The following is a 25,944-nucleotide window of genomic DNA, read 5'->3' on the forward strand; positions in this document are numbered from 1 at the left end:
CAAAATTCCAGAGGCCGCCACGGACACGCCCTTTGACTTTTGGAAAAAGATTTTGATAACTTTTGCTCATTAAGGCCTGCTGTATGTACTGGTCGAATTTGAAGTGAATTGGAGTTTCCCCCTCGGACGAGTTCGCTCTAGAAAAAAACAAAAAATGTTCAAAATCTGGAATTCAACGCAAAATAGCTCACTTCCTGTTGGGTTTAGAAAATCGCCACCACTGACTTTTTTGTTCACCCCGATGTGCTGCATATGTGTACCAAATTTGGTAGCTGTAGGTGAAACATGCTGCCCGTAGGAAAGTGTAGGGGGCGCTATGGAGCCATTTTGTCATACACTTCCACAATTCCTTTAGAATATAAAATTTTTCACCAGTTCTGGTGTGTGTACAAATTTTCATGAGTTTTTGAGCATGTTTAGGCCCTCAAAAATGCAGTTGTTCTGAGAGACAAATAATAATAATAATAAACCGTAGGGTTCCAATAGGGTCCTACGGCACCGTTGGTGCCTTGGACAGCCGGTGCCCTTGCACCGCCTGTCCTCGGCACCTCGGTGCTCGGACCCTAATAATAATTAAAGCTGCAAGCAGCGTTGAACGGGTCCTCGCATACTTGCTGGTCGGCGACCCCAGGCATGTCCACCAGGCAATGCTGCGACAAAGTGTATTTAGGCTCATGGATGTAACGAGGACTGGATTCTGAGCACTCAGGTCAAATTTCAGACAGATTGGAGCATGTACAGACTATTTTTGCAGCACTTTGTGTCCATCCACCAGGTGGCACTATGTCTGTGACTGTATAGTGGTCTATGAAACTCATCAGGCCTGGACTCTGATCAAACATGTAAAGTTTGAGGTAGATTACAGCATGTACAGGGGATTTACACAAGACGTCCTGCTTCATGGCGTAACATTAAACTTCAGTTGGCCGCCATGGCCATGCCCTTTGAGTTTTGTGAACAATTTTCGCAAATATGCAACCTGAAGGCGTTTCTTATATATTTTCCCAAATTCAGGTGTTTTGGAGTTATTGCCAGTGACAAATGAATTGTTGAAAATGACCAAAAACACCAAAAATCTGACATTTAATTCAAAATGGCTGACTTTCTGTTGTGTTTAGAGAATGACTCCAAGAGACTTTTTTGCTTGCACTGATGTGCTACATATGCATGCCAAATTTCATAGTCATAGGTGAAAGTCTGTGTGGAGGCTATTTTTTAAATTCTTTTAGGGGGCGCTATGGTAGATGCTGTGAATGTATTTTGGCCAATAAATGTGATCAGGACAGGACTGTGTTTAATCATGTGAGGTCTGAGGTAGATTGGCGCATGCAGAGGATAGTTAGGTAGCACTTGATGTTTCATGGCGAACCATCAAAATTCTGGAGGTCGCCATGTCCACACCCTTTGACTCTGCAAGAATGTTTTAATAACTTTTGATCATAACATCGTGTTGTATATCCTGGCAAAATTTGAGGTCTCTAGGAGTTAACCCCTAGGAGGAGATCGCTCTCAAAAATGAAAAAAATAGAGAAAATTTATCCACGTAATTCAAAATGGCGGACTTCCTGTTGAGTTTAGGGATGGCTCCAAGAGGCTTTTTTGTGTGTCCTGGTGTGCTCTATAGGCCTCCCAAATTTTGTGGATGTTGGTGAAACGTGCTGCGGGGGCTGTTTATTAAACATACTGTAGGGGGCGCTATAGCACATGCCCTGTTGAGATGCATACAGTGTTATTCCTTGAGACGACTGTGATGTGTGTGTAAATTTTGGTGAGCTGTTGAACATTCTGTGCCTGTCAAAAAGTACTTTGTTTGTCACAAAAACAACGCGTTGCCACGGCAACAGCATTTCATCAAATATCAAAATCTTCACACTGTGGTATTGTCTGAGGGTGAAGAATTAGCTGACCAATTTTCAGAATGATATGACAAAGTTTGGAGCAATGATGTGTGCAAATGTAATTTCTAAACTGCTTGTTACCAAGAGGTGGCGCTATGACTTTTTCTAAATTTTTCAGTGTGGATGTCCTCAAACTGGTTCTGGTGTCCAGCACATGAAGTTTGGGGCAGATAGGATCCTTTGCAGCTGAGATATGAACACTTCAATTTTCATGGCGAAACATCAAACTTTGCTGTCCCGCCACAGACACGCCTTTTCATCACACGTCACCATTTTTTCTGTGCTTCATCATCAATGTGTTCAGGCTTATGTCACAACATCTGAGGTGAATCTGAGCAACAGGCTAAGAATAGTACATGAAAGTGTAAAAAATGTCAAATTCTTGATACCACAAGGTGGCGCTGTGACTGTGAATGAATCTTGCTGTATGGATGTCATCGAGGCAGGTCTGTGATCATACATGTAAAGTTTCATTCAGATCGGAGCATGTTCAGGAGAGTTAGACAGCATTTCCTGTTTCATGGCGAAGGATCAAATTTCGACAGGCCGCCACGACCACACCCTTTAACTATGGAGGAAGATTTTGATAACTTTTTCTCAGGAAGGTCTGCTGAATGTACTGGCAAAATTTCAGATCGCTCAGACTTTTCCCCGAGGAGGAGTTCATCATAGATTTTGTACAGTTAACGCATGATGGCGCACTTCCTGTTGGGTGTAGAGCATGGCTGTGATTGACTTTTTTGTGTTTCCTGATGTGCTGCATATGCCTCCCAAATTTTTTAGCTCTCGGCCAAATTCCCTCCGAGTTGGCCTAACACCACTTTTTAAAATTTTGTAGGGGGCGCTATGGAGCCATTTTGCCACACACCTCCACATGCCCTAAAAAATATGAAATTTTTCGCCAGTTCTGATGTGTGTGCAAATTTTCATGACTTTTCGAGCATGTTCAGGCCCTGAAAAATGCAGTTGTTTTGGCAGAATAATAATAATAATAAAAACCCTAAGGTTCCAATAGGGTCCTTCGGCACCGTTGGTGCTCGGACCCTAATAATAAACCGTAGGGTTTCAATAGGGTCCTACGGCACCGTTGGTGCCTTGGACAGCCGGTGCCCTTGCACCGCCTGTCCTCGGCACCTCGGTGCTCGGACCCTAATAATAATAAACCATAGGGTTTCAATAGGGTCCTACGGCACCGTTGGTGCCTTGGACAGCCGGTGCCCTTGCACCGCCTGTCCTCGGCACCTCGGTGCTCGGACCCTAATAATAATAAACCATAGGGTTTCAATAGGGTCCTACGGCACCGTTGGTGCCTTGGACAGCCGGTGCCCTTGCACCGCCTGTCCTCGGCACCTCGGTGCTCGGACCCTAATAATAATAATAATAATAATAATAAAAACCCTAAGGTTCCAATAGGGTCCTACGGCACCGGTGGTGCCTTGGACAGCCGGTGCACTTGCACCGCCTGTCCTCGGCACCTCGGTGCTCGGACCCTAATGATAAAAAACCCTAAGGTTACAATAGGGTCCTACGGCACCTCGGTGCTCGGACCCTAATAAACCGTAGGGTTCCAATAGGGTCCTACGGCAGCGTTGGTGCCTCGGACAGCCGGTGCCCTTGCACCGCCTGTCCTCGGCACCTCGGTGCTCAGACCCTAATAATAATAATAATAATAATAATAATAAAAAACCCTAAGGTTCCAATAGGGTCCTACGGCACCGGTGGTGCCTTGGACAGCCGGTGCACTTGCACCGCCTGTCCTCGGCACCTCGGTGCTCGGACCCTAATAATAAAAACCCTAAGGTTCCAATAGGGTCCTTCGGCACCGTTGGTGCTCGGACCCTAATAAACCGTAGGGTTCCAATAGGGTCCTACGGCAGCGTTGGTGCCTTGGACAGCCGGTGCCCTTGCACCGCCTGTCCTCGGCACCTCGGTGCTCGGACCCTAATAATAAAAAACCCTAAGGTTACAATAGGGTCCTACGGCACCGTTGGTGCCTTGGACAGTCGGTGCCCTTGCACCGCCTGTCCTCGGCACCTCGGTGCTCGGACCATAATAAAAAACCCTGAGGTTCCAATAGGGTCCTAGGCACCGCTGGTGCCTTGGACAGTCGGTGTCCTTGCACCGCCTGTCCTCGGCACCCTCGGTGCTCGGACCCTAATAATAATAATAATAATAAACCGTAGGGTTTCAATAGGGTCCTATGGCACCGTTGGTGCCTTGGACAGCCGGTGCCCTTGCACCGCCTGTCCTCGGCACCTCGGTGCTCGGACCCTAATAATAATAATAAACCGTTGGGTTTCAATAGGGTCCTTCGGCACCGTTGGTGCCTTGGACAGTCGGTGCCCGTGCACCGCCTGTCCTCGGCACCTCGGTGCTCGGACCCTAATAATAAAAAACCGTAGGGTTTCAATAGGGTCCTACGGCACCGTTGGTCCCTTGGACAGCCGGTGCCCTTGCACCGCCTGTCCTCGGCACCTCGGTGCTCGGACCCTAATAATAATAATTAAAACTGCAAGCAGCATTGGGCCGGACCTCGCCCTGCCCCCCGCGCGGTCGGCAATCAAGTGCCATCCGTGACCGAAGATGAAAGCCTGAGTTCCTTTGCCGGAATATTGTATGGTTTCAGAGGAAATAATTTTTAAAGGGTTTGCATATTTCAGGTTATAGTGCCCCCTAGATTGAAGATAACTGAAATGCGTCCATAAGTTTTCGTAGAGCTCGAGCAGACGAATGCGTGAGTGGTGGTTGTATGTCTGTACGACATTCCTGTGCGATGAGTTGAGGCCATTTGTGATTTTTGCAGTATTTGTGTCCCTAGGTGGCGCCATAGAGTTTTTCCAGAATTTGTTTTCAGAATATTGAAATTTTCAGCAGACCGGACCTGCGTACCAAATTTCATATATGAAGCCGACATATTGTACGGTTTCGGAGGAGATAATCTTTAAAGGGTTTTCATATTTCGGGTAATAGCGCCCCCTACATTGAAGATAGCTGAAATTAGTTGGACAGGTTTTTGTAGAGCTCGAGCAGATGGACGCGTGAGTGGCAGTTGCATGTCTCTATGACATTCCTGTGCGAAGAGCTGAGGTTTTTTGTGATTTTTGCAGTATTTGTTTCTCTTGGTGGCGCTATGAAGTTTTTCCAGATTCTTTTCAGAATATTGAAATTTTCAGGAGACTGCACCTGTGTACCAAATTTCAGCAAAATCCATGAACGTTTAGGGGTTGAAATTGAAGCTAAACATGGTTTCAGGTGAAGACAAACTTTGACAGCTTATAAAAAAAACTGGAGCAGTTACTGTGTTTCTTTGGATAACTTTTGCTTGGATGAATATTCACTATAATCTGTCCAAATATGAAGCTGAAATATTGTACGGTTTCGGAGGAGATAATGTTTAAAGAGTTTTCATATTTGGGGTCATAGCGCCCCCTAGGTATTAGATAGCTCAAATCCGTCTCTAGGCTTTCGGAGAGCACGAGCAGACGAACGCGTGAGTGGTGGTTGCATGTCTCTACGACATTCCAGCCCGATCTCACGGGGATTCGTGAAACTGTCACGTAAGTTTTAGTTTCGGTTTCGTGAACACCAACACGATTTCGTCATGTTTTTCGTGCCGCTCACCACGAAATGCGCACCAATGTATTTTAAACGGCGGACTTTTCGTGCCACTCAGAACGTATTTCAAAAGAATGTGTATATTATATTTTTAATGTAAAACCGTGGCGAATCCAACGCTATATTTTGCATGACATCGTCCCTAACCATAACCCTAACCATAACCTAACCATAACCTAACCATAAGCCGGTGGTACACTTACCAATTTGCATAGGAATTTCAAGAATGTCCGGCGGCCGGCGGCCGCAAACGCAATCACACAAGCAGTATACGCCGATGGACAGCTTAGATCGTCATGAATCCGCCGGTATAAACCACTTTCAGATGTGATTACCACAGCGAAAAACATTTCGTGGTGAGCGGCACGAAAAACATGACGAAATCGTGTTGGTGCGCACGAAACCGAAACTAAAACTTACGTGACAGTTTCACGAATCCCCGTGAGACCGGGTTGGACATTCCCCTGCGACGAGCTGAGGCCATTTGTGATTTTTGCAGTATTTGTTTCCCTAGGTGGCGCTATAAAGTTTTTCCAGATTCTTTTCAGAATATTGAAATTTTCAGGAGACTGCACCTGTGTACCAAATTTCAGCACAATCCATGAACGTTTAGGGGTTGAAATTGAAGCGAAACATGGTTTCAGGTGAAGACAAACTTTGACAGCTTATAAAAAAAACTAGAGCAGTTACTGTGTTTCTTTTGATAACTTTTGCTTGGATGAATATTCACTATAATCTGTCCAAATATGAAGCCGAAATATTGTACGGTTTTGGAGGGATAATGTTTAAAGAGTTTTCATATTTTGGGGCATAGCGCCCCCTAGGTATAAGATAGCTCAAATCCGTCTATAGGCTTTCGGAGAGCACGAGCAGACGAACGCGTGAGTGGTGGTTGCATGTCTCCACGACATTCCTGTGTGCAGAGCTGAGGTTTTTTGTGATTTATACAGTTTTTTTGTGTCCCTAGGTGGCGCCATAGAGTTTTTCCAGAATTCCAGAAACCTGTGTGCCAAGTTTCAGCAAAATACATGCACGTTTTGGGGGTCAAATTGAAGTGAAACATGGTTTCAGGTGAAGACAAACTTTGTTAGCTTATACAAGAAAAACTAGACAAGTTAGCCTTTTTCTTTTGATAACTTTTGTTTGGCTGGATATTCACTATAATCTGTCCAAATATGAAGCCAGAATATTGTACGGTTTCGGAGGAGATAATCTTTAAAGGGTTTTCATATTTTGGGTTATAGCGCCCCCTAGATGGAAGATGGCTCAAATTGGGCAGACAGGTTTTCATAGAGCTCGAGCCGACGAACGCGTGAGTGGTGGTTGCGTGTCTCTACGACATTCCTGTGCAGAGAGCTCAGGTTATTTGTGATTTTTGAAATTTTCGTGTCCCGAGGTGGCGCTATAGAGTTTTTTCATAATTTGTTTTCAGAATATTGAAATTTTCGCATGACCCGACGTGCGTGCCAAATTTCATAAAAAGTTATGCACGTTTAGGGGGTCAAATTAAGGGAAACGTGCGGGGAAGAATAATAATAAGAAGAAACGAAGCAAATACAATAGGGTCTCGCCAGCTCCGCTGGCTCGGTCCCTAATAAGAAACCGAGCAAATATAATTGGGTCTCGCCAGCTCCGCTGGCCTGCTTTGCTGGATGGGTCCCTAATAATAAGAAACGAAGCAAGTACAATAGAGACTCGCCAGCTCCGCTGGCAAGCTCCGCTGGCCTGCTCCGCTGGCAAGCTCCGCTGGCCTGCTCCGCTGGCTCGGTCCCTAATACTAATAAGAAGAAGAAACGAAGCAAATACAATTGGGACTGGCCAGCTCCGCTGGCTCGGTCCCTAATAATAATAATAAGAAACGGAGCAAATACAATAGGGACTCGCCAGCTTCGCTGGTTCGGTCCCTAATAAAAAACCCTCAGGTTACAATAGGGTCCTAAGGCACCGTTGGTGCCTTGGACAGTCGATGCCCTTGCACCGCCTTTCCTCGGCACCTCGGTGCTCGGACCCTAATAATAAAGAAAAAAATAACAAACCCTAAGGTTCCAATAGGGTCCTTTGGCACTGTTGGTGCCTTGGACAGTCGCTGCCCTTGCACCGCCTGTCCTCGGCACCTCGGTGCTCGGACCCTAAAAAACCCTAGGGTTCCAATAGGGTCCGAGGCACCGCTGTTGCCTTGGACAGTCGGTGCCCTTGCACCGCCTGTCCTCGGCACCCTCGGTGCTTGGACCCTAAGAAACCCTAGGGTTTCAATAGGGCAGTCGTTGCCCTTGCACCGCCTGTCCTCGGCACCCTCGGTGCTTGGACCCTAAATGACATGAATCTGCTCGGACGAACGAGTAAAGTTTCAATATGTGATTACACTCGTGTATGCCTCTCGATGACCTTGTTTATTAAACTTAGGGCATTTACGCATGTATATGTGTTACATTGTTTATTTATTTCTATCTAGAGTTCAGAGTTGCATGACTCCTCCGACGACGAGTATGTCCCAGACGCCCCAACATCTTCCTCCAGAGGTCGGGCATCTAAACGAAGCCGTCAGGCGGGCTATGGAGGCCGTGGTCAGGGAGCGACGCGAGCACCCCGAGCCAAAAAACGTCCTGCAGTCTCCCAGGAGAATCTTACAGAGAAGGATGCTGCACGCGTCCAGGACTTACCTACTCGCCGCATAAACTTTGAACAGGTCAATAATTAGAGTTTAAAATGCAGAGGTGTTTAGTAGCTAACATATTTACTCAAGTAGACTAATAGTCACATAATCCAATGAATCCAACACATTTTAGTCAAGCATAACCTAAGTAAAGTTTCTCAAGAGGGAAAAAGTCTAACTGTTTGACTGTGAAGTATATTTTTGTTACATAAATTATTTGAATGTAAAAACTACAAAAAACCAACAAAAATACAATTTAATTGGTTAATTATGAATAATAAAGTTTATCAAACACAAACTTCATCACAGTTGAAGAAGTCAAAATGCTTTTGCTGCTGAAAGATTTGTTACAGTGACAAAAATTAACTCAAATAAGAGTACATAAATAAACTCAAGTAAAATTCAAAAGTACTACATTCTAAAGCTACTCAAAGTACTATTTCTTCAAAAGGTTTCTACAGTAGGCCTATATGTAACTGAGTACACTTCACCTCTGATTATATGTAACAATGTGTCATTTTGTATTTGTACATTACAACTTTATTTCTCTTTTTTTAGGAAAACATCAACAATCTAAGCCAACAACAAGCCCAGAATGTCCTGCAACGTGTTTTGGAACGAGAGCCAGGAGTTATTTTTGATGTTCTGCTTGAGGCTGGACCTGCTGCCAGAGAAAGTGAAGGTGAACGTCAGCCTTCATGGTGTGTATGCACCAATTGCAGGGAAATGCCCACAGACATTGAAAAAAAGTGATGCCAGCAGCATCCACTGCTCTGCATTTCCACCATGCCACATATGCAGGCCTTCATTCTGGAGGAAGGAGTGCTACGTCTTGCCCGGCATCTGTGGAACGACCTCCGTGCACTGTAATTATAATGGGAATAAACCTTGTTAGTTTGGCTGTTTCCTTATTGTGTTTAAAATAAAATATAGACAGTAAAGTTTCACTTGAGTTATTGTTACATACACTTAGTATCTGTTACGGCCACCAGTATTGGTGTGCCGTCTTGTTTTGAGGTGGTGTTTTGTAGGGCCTTTGTTTGGGAGTAATTTGTGTGTGGGTTCAGCTGGGGCTTTGTGCAGAGCTTTTGGAGCCCCAGCTGCCAGCCGTTTTCAGCTGACGAAGAAGCTGATGACAACCTGCACTTTCGTCTGGTTCTCTCCGCCCTCCGGCCGTCCTGATTGGGCCACCCTCCAGCTCCTCCTCCTTCAATCAGCTAGAGGCAGCCAGGCACCACACCTGCCGACTATAAAGACCCCACCATACCATCAGTCTTGGTGGCTGGTACTTTGTCCAGTCCACCCTGGTGCTCTCTTTGTGTATTGTGGCTTTGTATCACTGTTCTGTGTGGTCTTTCGGTCTGAAAGCACTTGTGGTTGTGCACAGACAACTTTGACCTTTATGTTGGCGGCTTTAGTTTTGTGTGGAGCCCTATATGTCAGTGGAGACTGAGGCTCCACTTTTGTAGTCTGCCAATTACGTGTAGAAGCCACTCCATATACTGAGCTTTTGTGTATGGCGCTCAGTATGTACATCTGTTTAGAGGCACCAGTTCTGTTCAATTTGTTTAGTACACCTTTTGTATTAGTTTTTGTTTCTGGTGGTGGGTGTTGCTTCTGTAGTTTGGTTTGGCTAGGAAGTTTAGTTGTTTTCTTTGTGTTTAGCTCAGTGTGGCACCCAGGACTTATAGACTATTAAAAAGACATCCCCCAATATTTTTTTATGTTTAATAATACATTGTTTATGCTGTTTAAATCGTTGATCACTCACCCACATTCACCTGTTTGTGTTAAAGTAATTTCTGGTGTAATAACGAGTTTCGCCAGTAGCTGGCAGTAGTGGATAAACAGACTGACCATGCGAGCACACGCGAAGAAGCTCAGTTCAGCCAAGCTGTCTGCTGTTGGTCAAGCAGAGAAACCACTACTGACACAAAACTGTTATTTTCTGTGATTACAGGTGAGTTGAGTGCACAAGCATTATATAGCGAACATCATATGACGTTTTTTCATGTTCAGGTTAAAGTTTGATGTGTCTAAAGTAGATTTGATCATCTTTATGAGTGTTTAAAGTTGTCCCGAACTGGCGCTAGCTTAACGCTAACTCGTTAGCATCTCCGCTGCGTTATGGATAAACGTTAGGCAACTTTTCTGTTTGTAAATGATTTATTATCTGGTGTAAATGACATCTATATTTGAGAAACATGTCCAGTACTGCAAATAGTTACAAAAAGACTGAAGTTGTGAATTTATTGGTATTTGCCAAGTTCATTGTTTTCCATGTATTTCTGTTTGAAAGCAAAATGTAACAGAGACTGTGTAAATTACTGTGGAATTACTAAAGGATCATCAGCTTAGTAATAAGTAAAGAAGAAGCTCAGTTCAGCCAAGCTGTCTGCCGTTGGTCAAGCAGAGAAACCACTACTGACACAAAACTGTTATTTTCTGTGATTACAGAATAAAGTCATCCTGTTACACAAAAGTCAGATGCATCTGTTATTACGAGAGTGACATCAGTTACAAACTCTGTTAGCCTTCGTTATGTTTTATTCCGTTCTTTGTGTTGGCAACACCCACTCGTCTTGTGTTTTATTGTCACTCTTCCGTTCCTTTTACTACTAAGCAATAAATCCCTTAACCTAAACCAACACAATCTGGTTATTTTGTTGCATCCAGCCAGCCCCTAGAAGTTGGATCGGAACAAGTGGGGGCTCATCCGGGATAACTAAGGGTCCGGATTACTAGGGGTCCAGGATTTTCTAGGGGTCCCGCAGCTTTACAGGTAAGGTGATTTCATTGCTTAGCAGGTTATTTGATTTTGGTGTTTGGTGGTGGATAATTGGTTTGAGGTGATTGGTGATGGTTTTTTTGTGTGTACAAACCTGGGGGTTTGTATTTTAAGGGGAGGGGTGTTACGGCCACCAGTATTGGTGTGCCGTCTTGTTTTGAGGTGGTGTTTTGTAGGGCCTTTGTTTGGGAGTAATTTGTGTGTGGGTTCAGCTGGGGCTTTGTGCAGAGCTTTTGGAGCCCCAGCTGCCAGCCGTTTTCAGCTGACGACGAAGCTGATGACAACCTGCACTTTCGTCTGGTTCTCCCCGCCCTCCGGCCGTCCTGATTGGGCCACCCTCCAGCTCCTCCTCCTTCAATCAGCCAGAGGCAGCCAGGCACCACACCTGCCGACTATAAAGACCCCACCATACCATCAGTCTTGGTGTCTGGTACTTTGTCCAGTCCACCCTGGTGCTCTCTTTGTGTATTGTGGCTTTGTATCACTGTTCTGTGTGGTCTTTCGGTCTGAAAGCACTTGTGGTTGTGCACAGACAACTTTGACCTTTATGTTGGCGGCTTTAGTTTTGTGTGGAGCCCTATATGTCAGTGGAGACTGAGGCTCCACTTTTGTAGTCTGCCAATTACGTGTAGAAGCCACTCCGTATACTGAGCTTTTGTGTATGGTTCTCAGTATGTACATCTGTTTAGAGGCACCAGTTCTGTTCAGTTTGTTTAGTACACAATAAAGAACTGAACTTAGCTAACGTTATAGTTAGCTATAGATACGCTGACATTGTTCACGTTAGTCCTAAATGTCAATATTTTCACTGTTTATCAAACTTACATTCTCACATTTCACTGATAATTTGTACATCTTACCTGTTCAAAAGAAATGTTGCCAAGGCTGCATCCGTTTTGATCCCCTTCAACATGCGAAAGTCACGCCACCGTTGAAAGGAATCACCAAGATAAATCCGATGGCGATCACGAAGACGTTTGTCGAGAAGCTTTGTCCCCGGACTTTTTATTGGCTTACTTTTTCAGAAGTAGATGTAGAACTGCTTGGCCTGACAAGCCGTGGGATTGGTGACTTTTCTGGAAGTTGCTGATCCATGATGCTCTCTCTTCCACAAGCAAAGCCTCTGCATGGGCGTGCTTGCTGTGCACGTTGATTGACAGCATGACAAAGCAGAAGCTCGAGCTTGATTGGCTAGCTGCCGACCGGCGCTTTTTGGAATAACATGGGGGTCTATGAGAGGAAGGCGGAGCTCATGAATAAATAAAATTATCGCGTCATACTAACATTATATTATAGTATCGAACTAGACTAACACATTTGAGCTTTGTTAAACAATGATACATAAATTGAAAACAAACGGAAACTCCGGACATGAGCTTTAATGTTCTGATTTATAAACTGTTCAGCTCATTCCTGCACACTAAATTCTGTGTGTTAGCTAGGGTGATCAGAAGGTCAGAAGCTTAATCCGCTTCTGCAGAGGTGTGGTTTTCCTAACAGTTGATGCTGTAGATTTAGATTAGATTCTGGTGGAAGTCAGAGGTATCCTGTTGTCTCGAACAGAGCTGTGAGTGGTTCAAATTTACAGCTTTGGGAAAAGGCCTCTGGAGTCTCTGTGTGTTGCTCTGGAATGTTCTGCTCCTCAGTCTTCTACATACAGTGCCCTCCATAATTATTGGCTCCCCTGGTTAAGATGTGTTGAAAACCTTAAAATAAATTCAGTTTTTATTGCAGAAGCATACTCTCACATTGAAAATAGTTGAAAAATGCATTATAATAGAAGATTAGGTGCTGGTTAGTTGGCAAAAGGGGGTTGTACAAAGTATTCACATCAGTCGTGCTAGTAATTGTGGCACACATGATTTGATGTAAAAGAATGATTTCTTAATATGTGATTTTTTTTTCCCCCACTGAATAAATGCACTTGAATTAAAGGTTTGATTTTGCTCTTTTTTTTCATTGTGGACCTTTATTATTTTTTTAAAAACTGAATTTATTGGAAGCTAAAGAACACATCTTAACCAGGGGTGTCAATAATTATGGAAGGCGCTGTATATGAGTATGTGTTCAGTGTGTCCTGTCTGTCTGTTTGTGATGTCTTTTAATGCACTATTTTTTATAGCAGATTTTTATATGTGGAATGGAAATTTCTTTATAATGCATACAATAAAGTTGTTATGATTTTGAATATATTATGTATCAGTCAGTGGCGGCTGGTGAAAAATATTCTAGGTGGGACTGTGCCATATCAAGTCAGTTTCAGTAACCTTCCCGATACAACTGAACAGAAACGGCAGGATATCAGTTCTCTGTGAAATAATAATTTAATGCCAATATTAATAACTTGAGGCATTTTTGCACAAGACATGAACAACATATTGCATAACCACAATTTTGGCAATAAATTATATGTACAGCTGAGCACATGAAACAGTGCATTAGTGTTGAATTGACGACTCAAGTATTATGTTAAGTGTTAAGTATATTAAGAAATTAATACTAGAAGAGAAAAAATACTGTACAGTAATTTATGATAAAGCTAAATGTTACTAACTGATCAGAACTGCAACAATTAAGTGATTTTTCTATTAGCAGACAAAGAAAAAATACAATCTGCAACGATTTTGATGATTTCAACATTTCAGTGAACAAGCCAGAAAATGATGAGCAGATTACATAAGCAAACACATCTATTTAGACAAAATATCCAAAAATTACTTAGTGCAATACATTGCTGGATGATGCGTTGTGCTAAAGTCAACTTTATACAAAGAAAAATCTGGTCAAGGGAATAAATGTGTGTGTGTATACAGACAGACAGTACTCTTCTGTTGTAGATTACTTTGTATGAATATGAAACAGGCCTGGACAAAAATGATGGTACCCTTAACTTAATATTTTGTTGTACAACCTTTTAAACCAGTCACTGCAGTCGGGTGATTTCTGTAACTCTCAATGAGACTTCTGCGCATGGCCACTCCTGGTGAGCAAACTGCTACAGTTGTCTCAGGTGTGAAGGCTGTCCTTCTCCAGACTGCATGTTGCAGCTCCTCCCACAGATGTTCAGTAGAAATCAGATCAGGGGCCTGTTTCACGAAGCAGGTTTATTGAAAACTCTGAGTTTGTTAACCCTGAAATGAGGGAAACTCAGAGTTTTCCGTTTCACGAAGCGAGATAACTCAACCCTGAGACAGAGGGGTAACTCTAGCCTGTTTCACAAAGAGGGGTAACTTAAACTCTCGGTCAGTTACCGCAGTAACAGACTCTATGACTTGAACCTGGTTGCCAGCAGGTTTATCTCGGAAAACCTCGAGTTTCTCCCTGTCTCCACCCTCTTTCAGCCACACGCTGTTTCATTTCCTCATTCATTCAGTAAGTGAGCGAGTTTTGGCGTAGAACAGCTTTTATTAATGATCTAGTGGATAAAGGAGCAGCATTACTGCACAGATAATTAAATATTCGTCGGTAGATTGTTTTCAGAACTGTTCTTGCATTTCCGGACAGTTATCTGTTTGAGCGGTACCATTTTGTAATCGTTTCAAGTCCATAATCTACATAAACAACCTAATCCGTCCTTACATTTACATTACCAGCCGCAGTCATGCTCTCACATCCAGCAGATATTGTGTGTTGCGCTGCAGTTCTTTGCAAATGGAAGTTTTTATTATAATAATAATGTCGGAGATGCAGAGCACTTCAGTAAGACAACTGTATGGAGGACGGTCAGGAAAGTGTTGCTGGCCATGAAACGGCTTTTACTCATCATTGTGGTTTTCCTGGACATAAACCTGTCAGAGTATCAAGGAGGAGTTTCACAGGATTGCAGGTGAATGATGTAGAGATCTGTTAAATTAATTTTAAATCATATTCTGTTAATGACATTGTGCTGAAACCTCAGACTGGGATTAGTCATTTTAATTTCTTTTAGGATTTCCCACTGTGATTGGCTGCATAGATGCACACACATCCCCATCACAGCTCCCTCACATCATGAATAGGAAGTCCATTCACAGCATAAATGTGCAGGTAGGCTACAAGTAGACTGACTACGGTTTCTAAATGTTAAAGACTGCATCATAGCTCAACATCTGTCATTCTCTGCACTGTCCAGATCATATGTGATGCTGCATACATCATTTCTAATGTGGAGGCCAAGTGGTCTGGGTCTGTTCATGACTCCAGGATTTATGGAGAGTCTAACCTGAGCAACAGACTGCAGTGTGGTTAACAGCATAAAGATTTTCACAACATAATTCACTTGCCTCCCTCCTTTAACATACTCTAATGTATCTACTATACATTACAGGAGAGTTTGATGTCCTTCTGCTGGGTGACAGGGGTTACCATGCCAACCCAGGCTGATGATGTCATACCCTGACCCTGAACCAGGTCCCCAACAGAACTTCAACTGGGCTCACTGCAGGACCAGAGCCCGGGTGGAGATGACCATAGGCCTGCTGAAAGCCCGTTTCCAGAGCCTACTTCTCCTCAGGGTGACCCCTGAGAGGGCCTGTGATATTACTGTGGCATGTGCTGTTCTTAATAATATTACCACTATTCGAGGAGAGCAACACCCTGCCCTACAGACTGAAGACCCAGATGATGACCCCATCCACCTGCAGCTATCCAGGACAGCAGAGCAGTCAGAGACACCGTATGCAATTATCACTTTAGAGTTTAAGTCACCATCATCACCACCACTGTCAGGATTCTGTCCTATTGCTGCCTCTTTGTTCCTTTTTCCACCTTTAGTTTGAATTTAACCTTTTTGATTCTGTTGTTTGTTGCTTTAATCTAAGTCTGTTGGTTCCCTCAGTGTTGTTGCCCTTTAGTGTGTGTTTTTGGCTTGTCTCTCTGTCTCCCTCTGGCTGTGTTTTCACCTTCTGTCTCTCTTCCACTCGCTCGTCCCCTGGCTCTGTCATCTCATTAGCTCATCACCCTCACCTGTTGTAATTAGTTCAATGCAATCCATCTGGTTTCCTTCCCTGTTATTTAAGCTCTGCCATTCCCCTCAGTCTTTGCTGGTGCATAGTTGGATATCCATACAGTTCTATCTTCACTCCCCACTTACCCTCCACCGCTGGGTTATATCAGTTGTTGGACTTTGTCATTTTTCACCCTCTTCTGGATTAACCTCTTTTGGACTCGACTTGTTTGGACCCTCGTTTGCTCTTGTGTTTGTCGTTCATTCTCCTTGTGCAAGTACCTTTTTAGTGTAGCCGTTTTTGCCTTTGTCTAAGTTTAGTTTTTTTGTCACCTTTTAGTTTTGCCGTTTAGCTGCTGTCAAGTTTTGTTTTGTCCACTTCAGTCTCGTTTTCTGTTGTAATAGGTTTTTGATTTTGTTAATAAATTCTTTTAATAATGCCTCGTGTTTTGTCAGTGATGTCTGCGTCTGGGTTCTCCACATCCACCATTCCTAACAACCACAGCAAATAAAGACATGATACACATTTCATTTGGTCTTCTTTATTTCCTACAAATTAAAGAGAGAGTTCAGTTCATGCTACTTCTGGTAGCATGAGGCGATACCTGGACCCTACAGAGGTTCCACAGACAGTCCAACTCCTCCAGGATGGCACATCAATGCGTGCCATTGCCAGAAGGTTTGCTGCGTCTCCCAGCACATTCTCAAGCGCATGGAGGAGATTCCAGGAGACAGGCAGTTAGTCTGGGAGAGCTTGACAGGGCTGTTGAAGGTCCTCAACTGATCAGCAGGACAGGTATCTGCTCCTTTGTGCAAGGAGGAACAGGATGAACACTGCAATAGCTCTGCAAGATGACCTCCAGCAGACCACTGGTGTGAATGTCTCTGATCAAACAATCAGAAAGCGATTTAATGAGAGCGGTCTGAGGGCCCAACGTCCTCTAGTGCTCGCTGTGCTCGCTGACCAGCACTGTGGAGCTCGGCTGGCATTTGCCATCGAACACAGGAATTTGCAAGTTCACCACTTGTGCCCTGTGCTTTTCAAAGATGAGAGCAAGTTCACCCTGAGTGCATGTGATAGGCATAAAAGGGTCTGGAGAAGCCGTGGAGAACGTTATGCTGCCTGTAACATTGTTCAGCATGACTGGTTTGGTGGTGGTGGGTCAGTGATGGTGTGGGGAGGCATATCCATGGAGGGACGCACAGACCTCTACAGGCTGGACAATGGCATTCTGACTGCCATTAGGTATCAGGATGAAATCCTTTGACCCATTGTCAGACCCTACATTGGTGCAGTGGTCCTGGATTCCTTCTGGTACACGACAATGCCCAGTCTTTTGTGGTAAGAGAACTCATGCAGTTCCTGGAAGATGAAGGAACTGATACCATTAGCTGGCCCCCATGCTCACCTGACCTGAATCCAATAGAACACCTTTGGAACATTATGTTTTGTTCCATCTGACACCATCAGGTTGCTCCTCTGTCCAGGAGCTCAGCGATGCCCTGGTCCAGTTCTGGGAGGAGATACCCCAGGACACCATCTGTCGTCTCATTCAGAGCTTGTCCCGGCATCGTCAGTCATGCATACAAGCACATGGAGGCCATACAAACTACTGAATAACATTTTGAGTTGCTGCCAAGGAATTTCAGCAAGATGGACTAGCCTGCCACATCAGTTTTTCACTTTGATTTTGGGGTGTCTTGAATTTAGCCCTCCTGGGGGTTGATAATTTTCATTCCCATCAAACAATGTGGCACTTTTCATTCCTAACACATTATCCAGTCCATATCAATGCTAATATCCAGTTAGTTTTTTCCCCCGTATTGAAATATGATGTATTTTCAAAGTGTTCCTTTAATTTCTTTGAGCAGTGTATATATATATATGTATATGTCACAGTACCAGTTGTATTTTTGTTATTGAGTTTGTATTTTAGTTGCATGGTTTGGAGGGGTCATTTTAATTGTTTAGTTTTTATTTTATAGTTGCATGGTTTTGTTTGCAGTGGTCATTTTGTTATGTTTCTATTTAGTTGCACGGGTTTATTTTGAGTGTGCATGTTTACTGGGTGGAGTGATCTTTCTTTTTTGTGAGTTGTAATTAGTGAATACAGCTGGCACTGATTAGTGGAGACTGCGATTGATTGGACAGAGCTACCTGAGCTGATGAAGAAAAGAGGGACACATGTGCAAGAAAGGAGGGCACAGGGGGAAAACAAAGGAGAGGAGTAACAGGGCGGCCGTGAGAAGAACTGGAGACAGACGGGGAACAAAGTGGAGTGTGTGTGTGTGTGTGTGTGTGTGTGTGTGTGTGTGTGTGTGTGTGTGTGTGTGTGTGTGTGTGTGTGTGTGTGTGTGTGTGTGTGTGTGTGTGTGTGTGTGTGTGTGTGTGTGTGTGTGTGTGTGTGTGTGTGTGTCTGTGTGTCTGTGTGTGTCTGTGTGTGTCTGTCTGTCTGTGTGTGTCTGTGTGTCTGTCTGTCCGTCCGTCCGTCCGTCCGTCCGTCCGTCCGTCCCTAGCCCTGCATTACGTCGGACCAGCCGTGAGGAGGACTCGGAGGTACGGAGGCCAAGGAGGAAGTGTGCTGCACGTCACTCATCGACCTGCGTCGCCTGTCCCCCGGAGAAGAGTCCCTTAAAAGGACTATTGCACCGGCCAAGATAAGCATAGCCTCAAAAAGACCAGTGTGCTCTGTTGCCCCCCAACGGGACTGTTTTTAATAGGATTTTAGTCTCTTCTTTTTAAGAAGTTATTGTATCTTGTGTTGTTGTTTTTTAAATTTAGGAAATAAATTTCCTTCATTGCTCACTGCATTTGTGCATTTTTTTTTTTTTTTAAGTGGAAACCAAGTCTTTTGACTGCTGGTAAAAAGTTACTTGAAGCTGTGCAGTCCATGTGACATATACGCATCCATGACCTTTTATACCACCCATTTTACAGGCATCTGCTTTCTTTCTGTTGGCTGAGCAGAAGTCTGTTAGTTTAAATAAGGTTAATGATTTAACAGAACATGATATGGATGCAGACATTTAGGCTATGTGTGGCTATAAAACAACTGCACAGTCAAACAGCCACTTAATATTTAGGCTACTTTACAATGAAAAACATGATCAACATGAAGTACCTCCATGAAATAATGCCGAGGTCTTACCTGTTTGAACAATGTTTTTATATTTCATCTTAAGCTGCCGCCACGTGCACTTCTCCCCCGCAGGATTTCACCTAAATGAAATAACTGAATATTCTACCATTCAGACAGTTATTCTCTGTAGTATTATGATTACGAAGGACTACATTTAAACTTATGCATTGACCCGGGCAGCAATGTTCTCCACGCCGTCTCCCTCTCTTTTGCAGCTGCAGCGGTGTTGCACTTCTTTCTTAAAACGTGCTCAAACTTGCCATATGAGCACGTTTAAAAATTTCCAGTTCAAAAACGCAGCCTTTTGCTTCCCTGTTGCCATGGTGACTCATCAAATCGGGGCTCCATTGCTGCTGTCTTTTCAGAGTTGGGGTGCACGCCAGTGATGTGCAGATGATACCTCAGTGTGCGTGTCACACATTCCCCCTACTGTGTCGACGCTGTATCACGCTGTATTGGTATGTGTATGGGTTCTATCTAGTGGTTAAAAAAATGTACTGCAGCATATAACTAAAGGCACACTTGTAATGAGTTTCCATAACATTAAACATTTTTATTCAGAAAGAGAAGTTTTTGAAGCATGTTTGGGCTCAAACGATTTCTTCTCTTGGATGCAATTTCTCCAGCTTTGGAGAAAATTCGTTCACAAGGAGCTGATGAGGCTGGAGTCGACAGATATTTTTGGGACAGTTTGAATAAGTGTGGGTAGGTATTCTTTTGAGATTTCCAGTATTCCAGTGGATCTTCGGTTCTGGGAATGTTTGCTGATGAAAGGTATCTTTGTACTTCTATCATGGCATCAGCCACAACACTTGTACTTGTTCGAGTACGGGCCACCTCCATGTCCAGCTGTTGCCACAGGTTGTCTGTAAAACAAGACATGATTAGCTTCAAATGTAAATATATCACCCCGAAAACATTTTGAATAAATAAATACACACCTGACATAGAAGATGCTGGCAAATGAGATGAGGGGCCAGGCTGATCTTCCTGTGGTGCCGAAGGTGGCCCAGAAATTCTCATCTCTGCAGCACATTCAGATTTGAGTTTCTTCACAGCATCATTTATTTTGGTCCCATTTAAGAATCCAAGGGCTTTAAATCGTGGATCTAATAAGGTTGCCAGAGACAGATGACTGGAAGATTCATAATTGTTCAAGGTTTCGGTTACTCTTTTGTCGAGTTCATGACGCAGTTTTTTTCCAACTGATGTTTCCAGAGATGGAGCACATTTTTGCATTGTATGATGAAGCATTTTCATCATCGGGATTATTTTGCTCCCACTCACTCGCTTCTCCTCTGAAAGCTCCACAGTAGCAGCATTAAAAGGGGCAAGCACAATCAGGACTTCTGCAATGATGTCATGCTCCTCTCCAGTAAGTGCAGGCAATGGTGTTTTTAAAGATGCCAGACTCACCCAAACAGGCTCTTTTTGGCTTGCTATTCTTGACAGCATTTGGTATGTGCTGTTCCAGCGTGTAGGAACTTCATTTATGAGTTTCAGAATTGGTTTTTGCATTTGTTGCTGCACGTGACTCAGCTTTTCCTTGGCAAGAGTGCTGGAACGAAAATAGGTGACGATGTTTTTGGTTTTATGTCGGATATCAGTTAGGTCTGACACTTGATCGCAAGATTTTTTAACAATCAAATTTAAAGTATGTGCGATGCAAGGACTATGCCCGATTTTTAATAGTCTTGCAGACGCGATCATATTTGCCCCGGCATCAGTTACAAAGCGTGCAACCTTCCCTGTGATGGCCCAGCTGTCAATCAGATCTTGTGTGACCTAAAAAAATACAGAAATAAAAAATAAGTCTATGAGTATATGACAAGTACATGACATCAACAGATACCATTATTAATATTTTCAAAAAACCTACCTCAGCAATATTCTCTGCTGTGTGGCTCTTGGGAAAATATTTAACTCCCAGCACAGTGGTGCACATTTTATTTTCAGTGTCAAAGAAGTGGCCAGTCACAGCCAAGTAGGCCTCCATGTTTACTGAAGTCCACATATCTGCTGTAAGGCTGATTGCATTGGTGGAGTGTAATTTTTCCTTAATGTTCTGGGTTTCTGCTGCATATCTCTCAGAAACCATTTCCTTTAGAGCCTGTAAAGTAGAAGAAAATCTTGAAACAATAATAATTGAAACTCCTAATGATAAGTGCAATTTCTGACATATAGTACCTTTCTTATTAGCAAACCACCAATAATTTCTCTACCAGAGTCTATTACAGATCCAGAATTCCATTGAAATATTGTCAATATAATATTATGGAAATATAGTACAGTACCTTTCTGGTTGGTATTGCGTATGATGGCTCAAGAGTCTGGAGCATCTCCCTGAATCCCTCGTCCTCAACGATGCTTAAAGGTTGGCAATCTTTGATTATCATATTTATAATGCATCGATTGAGGGCCTGTTTTCTAGAGGCTTGAAGTAAAAAAAAAAAAACAGTTTGATTTAGAATGTAATTAGCCTCCATAATAATTAGTGATAGATTACAAAATAATAATCCACCAGTATCCATTCCTGGTGTATTGTCTTCTCTTTCATGACGAGCTTTATAATGCCGTAGCATTGATGATGTGTTTCGGGTTGCATAAGACAACTCCGTTGAACACAGACGACATTTAACCTGTGGATCATAAAAATATACACTACAGATTTTGTCAGCCATTTAAATTGGAACGAAGTACAAAGAAATTACCTTATCAGGTGATATAAGGTCAAAATGATCCCACACGGCAGAGTACTTTCTCTTTCTCGGAGGTTCCATAGCAATGAACAGCGTCGAAGCAACAAGTGAGTCGATGGGTGCTGGACTTCCTCAAGTAGAACTGGCGCCTCGAGGACACGTGATACAACATGATACAATACGACACAGTTACTGTGTAGGTCACGTGACTTTTCTTAAAGCGATACGCTCAGTGATACAGCTCGGCTGAGGTATTGCTTTCAGTGCATGATACGTGAATCGGTGCCTCGGCTCGTTCAGACCAACACTAGTGCACGCGCTTAACTCCGAGTGAAACTACTCCGAGTTGATTAAACCAACTCATATCAGCCATTGTGAAACCGAAAACTCTGAGTTTTCTATCTCAGAGTAGATCAACTCTGAGATAACGCCCGAGCGCCCTCTACTGGCCAGCCGCTACTGGTATCAATCATCAAGTGCATAGGTGCTTCAGAGTAGTAAACATCAAAAATAATTTTAATTCCACTTATTTACAATAAGTTTCTTGACATAACACTTTTATCATACTGCTGATGCTGCTTGTCTGTTGATCCATTGACAACTCTGTCTTCTTCCTTCCTGTCTGAAAGTTAATAAGATTATATTAGCTTTGAAATTGTTTAGACAAGTTAGTTATTAAATTACAAAAGTGTTATTAAAAACAATAAATTTTGTTTAAAAATGTGAATCTAATCTGAATTTTAAAACATTTCTTCCCTTCCTCTCCCTCTGAATATCTCACTGATTATTCTTGACTGACATATAAGCTTCAGAAAAAAAATTCTAAACAATAAACAGCAGTATGTTCCTTAACCATGTTAATGTTAAACTCTCTTTAAAGAACTCTGCTCCAACACACAGTCTGAACCTGAATGGAGGAAGAAACTTCAAACTTTATTTTGTCTATATTCAATTCTGGCTTCACAACAACAAGGCATCATGTTTTACAAAATTCTTTTTACTCAGGTTTGAAGTAAAGTTTTCTATGAAGGACTCATACTTGCAGATTTTTTTTTCTAAATGGACTCCATCAGTGTTTGTGTTACTTCATGAGAGGAGAGAAGAAACAGCATTAGATGAGCGCTCCCAACCAACAATGGGATCAGCTGTCACCCTGAGCAGTGGTCAGATCCTTCACAGATACAGCAGATGGCGCAACAGGACCAGGAGGCGTCAGGAGAGAGAGCGGCTGATGGATCGAGGAAAGAGAGTCTGTCCTCATAGACGCACCTTCCCATCCTGGCTCTCCGGCTATGCACCTGCAGCCTCTCCTTGCAGTGCTCCTCTCTCTCCTCATCCTTCTTCTGTCCTCCTCCCCGGCGGTCGGACAGCGGTAGTGCGCACTGAGCAGCCAGTAGTGTGCAAAGCGGCCGACATGTACCAGGAGAGAAATCGCCCCGCCAAGCCTGCAAAAGGCTCAGCCCGAGACGCAGCAGCAGCAGCAGTAGCATGCAGTCTGACTCTTTAACGCCAGGGATCTAGCACCAGAACACCGGGTGGAGACGGAGCTGCAGCATGGGTGTGGGAGAGAGGCGCAACCCAAACGACAGCGATGTAAATCTACGGACATAGGAAGGGTGGGTGGGGGGTAGCATTTGAATCAGATTTGGGTGTATTTTGGGGTTCGGTTTGGTGTCTTGTTCTGTGGAATTCACCAAACACAGTACTTTTCACCCTGTATAACCTCCACTGGAGTTAAAAGGATGGAGAAAGGCGCACAGCAGCTGCCCAAAAGTGCAGAGAATGCGACGGAGGACATCTCCAAAATCCCTGACGAGCAGCTGCTGAAGTGGGGCAAAGAGGAGCTGGTGCGGCGGCTGCGGAGGGCAGAGGCGGAGAAGAGGGGTGTCATCGTGGAGCACGGAAATCTGATGCGGGAGGTGAACCGGAGGCTCCAGCAGCATCTCAACGAGATACGGAGTTTAAAGGTGAGATGGGTGGAGGGGGCCCCGGTGAGCCAGGTTGGAGTTGGGTCCCTGGGGGCTTCCACCAGAGTTTAGGCTGTAATTAGCCAGCTGATTGAGATCTGTGGAGGAGGAGAGAATACCTTCAGAGATGGTCACTTTACAGACTGTGAGTTAAGGTCAAAGTGGTCACTAAAAAACCAGGAACAGACAATAATTAAACCTGTTGCATATGACAAGTTAAAGGATTTGTTGATGACTTTCTGCAATATCTTCAATGCATATAAAACAGTCTCTAATATATATACAATTTCGGCCATTTATGCAAATTAGTATGGATTTTAGTGTGGCCTAACATATTAAAATGATTGACTTTCTGCCACACGTGCTGAATATACTAGATTGTATATTTAGCTTTAAATCACAATACAATTTAACACAGTGAAGAACATACAGTTGCACTCAAAATTTTTCAACCCCCAGTGCCAATTTGGGTTTTAAGTACTATCTTCAACTTTTAAGTTGTTTGGAATAAATTTAACATACAAGTGGATTTTAAACAGCTGAATGTAACCAATAATACAAGGGTTTTCTCTAAATTCCACACAAAATGTTAATTTTAATAACTAGTGCAGTTTCAAAATTATTCAACCCCCGAAGGAGCATTCCTTATAAAGACACACAATTACAAATCAAGTGTGGTTAATAATGCCCCAAGCTTTTATAACGTGCGTGAAAGCTAACATTAGTACTACAGTTGCAAATTCTCTTTTCTACATGCTTGGATTTGCATCTTATAGTCTAATATTGTATAGTTGAACATATCAAAGTCAAGAACACTGCCCTAAAAAATTAAGAAAAATGGCAATGTCCGTGCATTAGCAATGAAATGGATCCAAAAAGGTAGCATGTGCACTAAATTGTTCTAAGGATATTTTTGAAAGCGCAGATCACTAGTTAATAGGTTTACATAAAGTGGCCACACTGCCTGACCAGGGAGAAAGAATAACTTAACCACCAGAACCACCAGATTTCTATGGAGACAAGTGGCAAAATAGCTTGAGTGACTATAAAAGAGCTACAGTAAGATATTCTGACATCAGGAACTAATCAGTAACTGATATTTAGTTGGTACAGTAAGATACAACTTCACACCAAAGGGCTTCTTCAGGTACTCAAAGATGGGAACCTCTATTGACCCACAGCAAACACATAAAAATCAGCTCAAAATTTCTTATAACCATTTACATAATCCATAGCTGTTTTGTAATCATATTTTCCAAAGCGTTGTAAGAAAATAAGAACTTCTGTAGGCCTGTGATTTATCAGTATATATGGCTGGAGATGGAAGATGACAATACACCCTATCTACAGTAAGGCATGTCAATAGCCGAATGCTGTTCTTGGTCCGATTGGCTTCATCAGGTACTGCAAAACTATAATAAGTAGAAAACGAGATGAATTTGATCAAATATCAGGAAATCTCAGAAGCTAATTTCATGCTGACATTAAATAAGATAATGCTTGGGGACGACATTTGGCTTTCCAGCAACAAGACCATGCTTATCACATTGTCTACTAAGGCTGGCTTTCCCAAGACATCCTAGAATATTCTAGAGTGGTATTGGTAGTTGAAGGATTTAAATCCCACTGGAAATCTTTATTGGGACTTGGTGAAGACAGTTGCAGCAGACATACTCAAGAATTATGATAAACCAGGACACTTTTCCATGAGGAAGGAACTCAGATTCTTCGTTTGGATTACCAGAAGGTATTGTTTGGTTAAATATGTTATTTGCAAAAGGTTATAACAGTCATAAAATGCTCCAGCAAATTTCAAAGACACTTGTCATTAGGGGGTTGAATAATTTTGAAACTGCACTAGTTATTAAAATTAATATTTTATGTGGAATTTAGAGAAAACCCTTGTATTATTGAGACTGTCCTCATTGAAAAAACGACCACATAGGTTGTCTGTACACGCCCATATTACGACCGAGTGTTATGTTTTGAAGTGAAGCAACCTCTACCGGTTGAGTAAGTATCGACACTCCGGTGTGTCAGCTGAAACATCACCATGAACAAACTTTGACTTAACACTAACCCTAACCCTAACCCTAACCCTAAATCCATCTTGCGAAAGTGACAGAAAAGCTGTGTCATGAGGGAAAAGCCGTTTCGCGAATTAAATCCCGTAATGCCTTCCTGTCCCCCGTAGGGGCGCTAACGTAAATACGCTCTCATGGGTCGTATTCAGGGGCACGTCGTATGAGTTTGAGGGCTT

General features: G+C 43.1%; 3 protein-coding genes across 5 annotated transcripts in view; 1 reads left to right on the plus strand and 2 right to left on the minus strand.

Annotated features, from left to right (window-relative positions):
- Positions 1-25,944, minus strand: part of LOC127537399 (piggyBac transposable element-derived protein 4-like) — a 206,159-nt gene that overhangs the window by 127,289 nt on the left and 52,926 nt on the right. The gene's annotated exons all lie outside the window — the stretch shown is intronic.
- On the minus strand, positions 19,547-22,034 carry LOC127537396 (zinc finger BED domain-containing protein 4-like). Of its 3 annotated transcripts, none has more exons than XM_051959605.1 (5): positions 21,730-22,034; positions 21,313-21,452; positions 20,898-21,128; positions 19,960-20,803; positions 19,547-19,884 (listed from the first exon to the last, which is right to left on the minus strand). In XM_051959605.1, exons 2-5 carry the CDS (start codon positions 21,412-21,414, stop codon positions 19,562-19,564), a joined length of 1,500 nt encoding a protein of 499 aa, XP_051815565.1. In that variant the 5' UTR covers positions 21,415-21,452; positions 21,730-22,034; the 3' UTR covers positions 19,547-19,561. The 3 variants fall into 3 exon arrangements, with proteins under 3 accessions (XP_051815565.1, XP_051815564.1, XP_051815563.1); XM_051959604.1 differs by having other exon boundaries at positions 21,540-22,034; XM_051959603.1 differs by having other exon boundaries at positions 21,313-22,034.
- LOC110972945 (coiled-coil domain-containing protein 85A-like) overlaps positions 22,664-25,944 on the plus strand; it is a 65,401-nt gene continuing 62,120 nt past the window's right edge. Inside the window, 1 exon segment of the mRNA XM_051959648.1 lies at positions 22,664-23,684. Coding sequence (XP_051815608.1) covers positions 23,460-23,684 — 225 coding nt within the window. The 5' untranslated portion in view covers positions 22,664-23,459.

This window comes from Acanthochromis polyacanthus, chromosome 15, assembly GCF_021347895.1.
Source record: "Acanthochromis polyacanthus isolate Apoly-LR-REF ecotype Palm Island chromosome 15, KAUST_Apoly_ChrSc, whole genome shotgun sequence".
Lineage (NCBI taxonomy): Eukaryota > Metazoa > Chordata > Actinopteri > Pomacentridae > Acanthochromis > Acanthochromis polyacanthus.

Excerpts from the sequence above, each read along its gene's own strand:
- LOC127537396 (XM_051959603.1), bottom strand. The coding sequence starts at position 21,699 with ATGGCTGACAAAATCTGTAGTGTATATTTTTATGATCCACAGGTTAAA. Across the intron at positions 21,129-21,312 it reads ACGCAATACCAACCAGAAAG|GCTCTAAAGGAAATGGTTTC; the intron begins GTACTGTACTAT and ends TCTACTTTACAG. Across the intron at positions 19,885-19,959 it reads GCCAGCATCTTCTATGTCAG|ACAACCTGTGGCAACAGCTG; the intron begins GTGTGTATTTAT and ends CTTGTTTTACAG.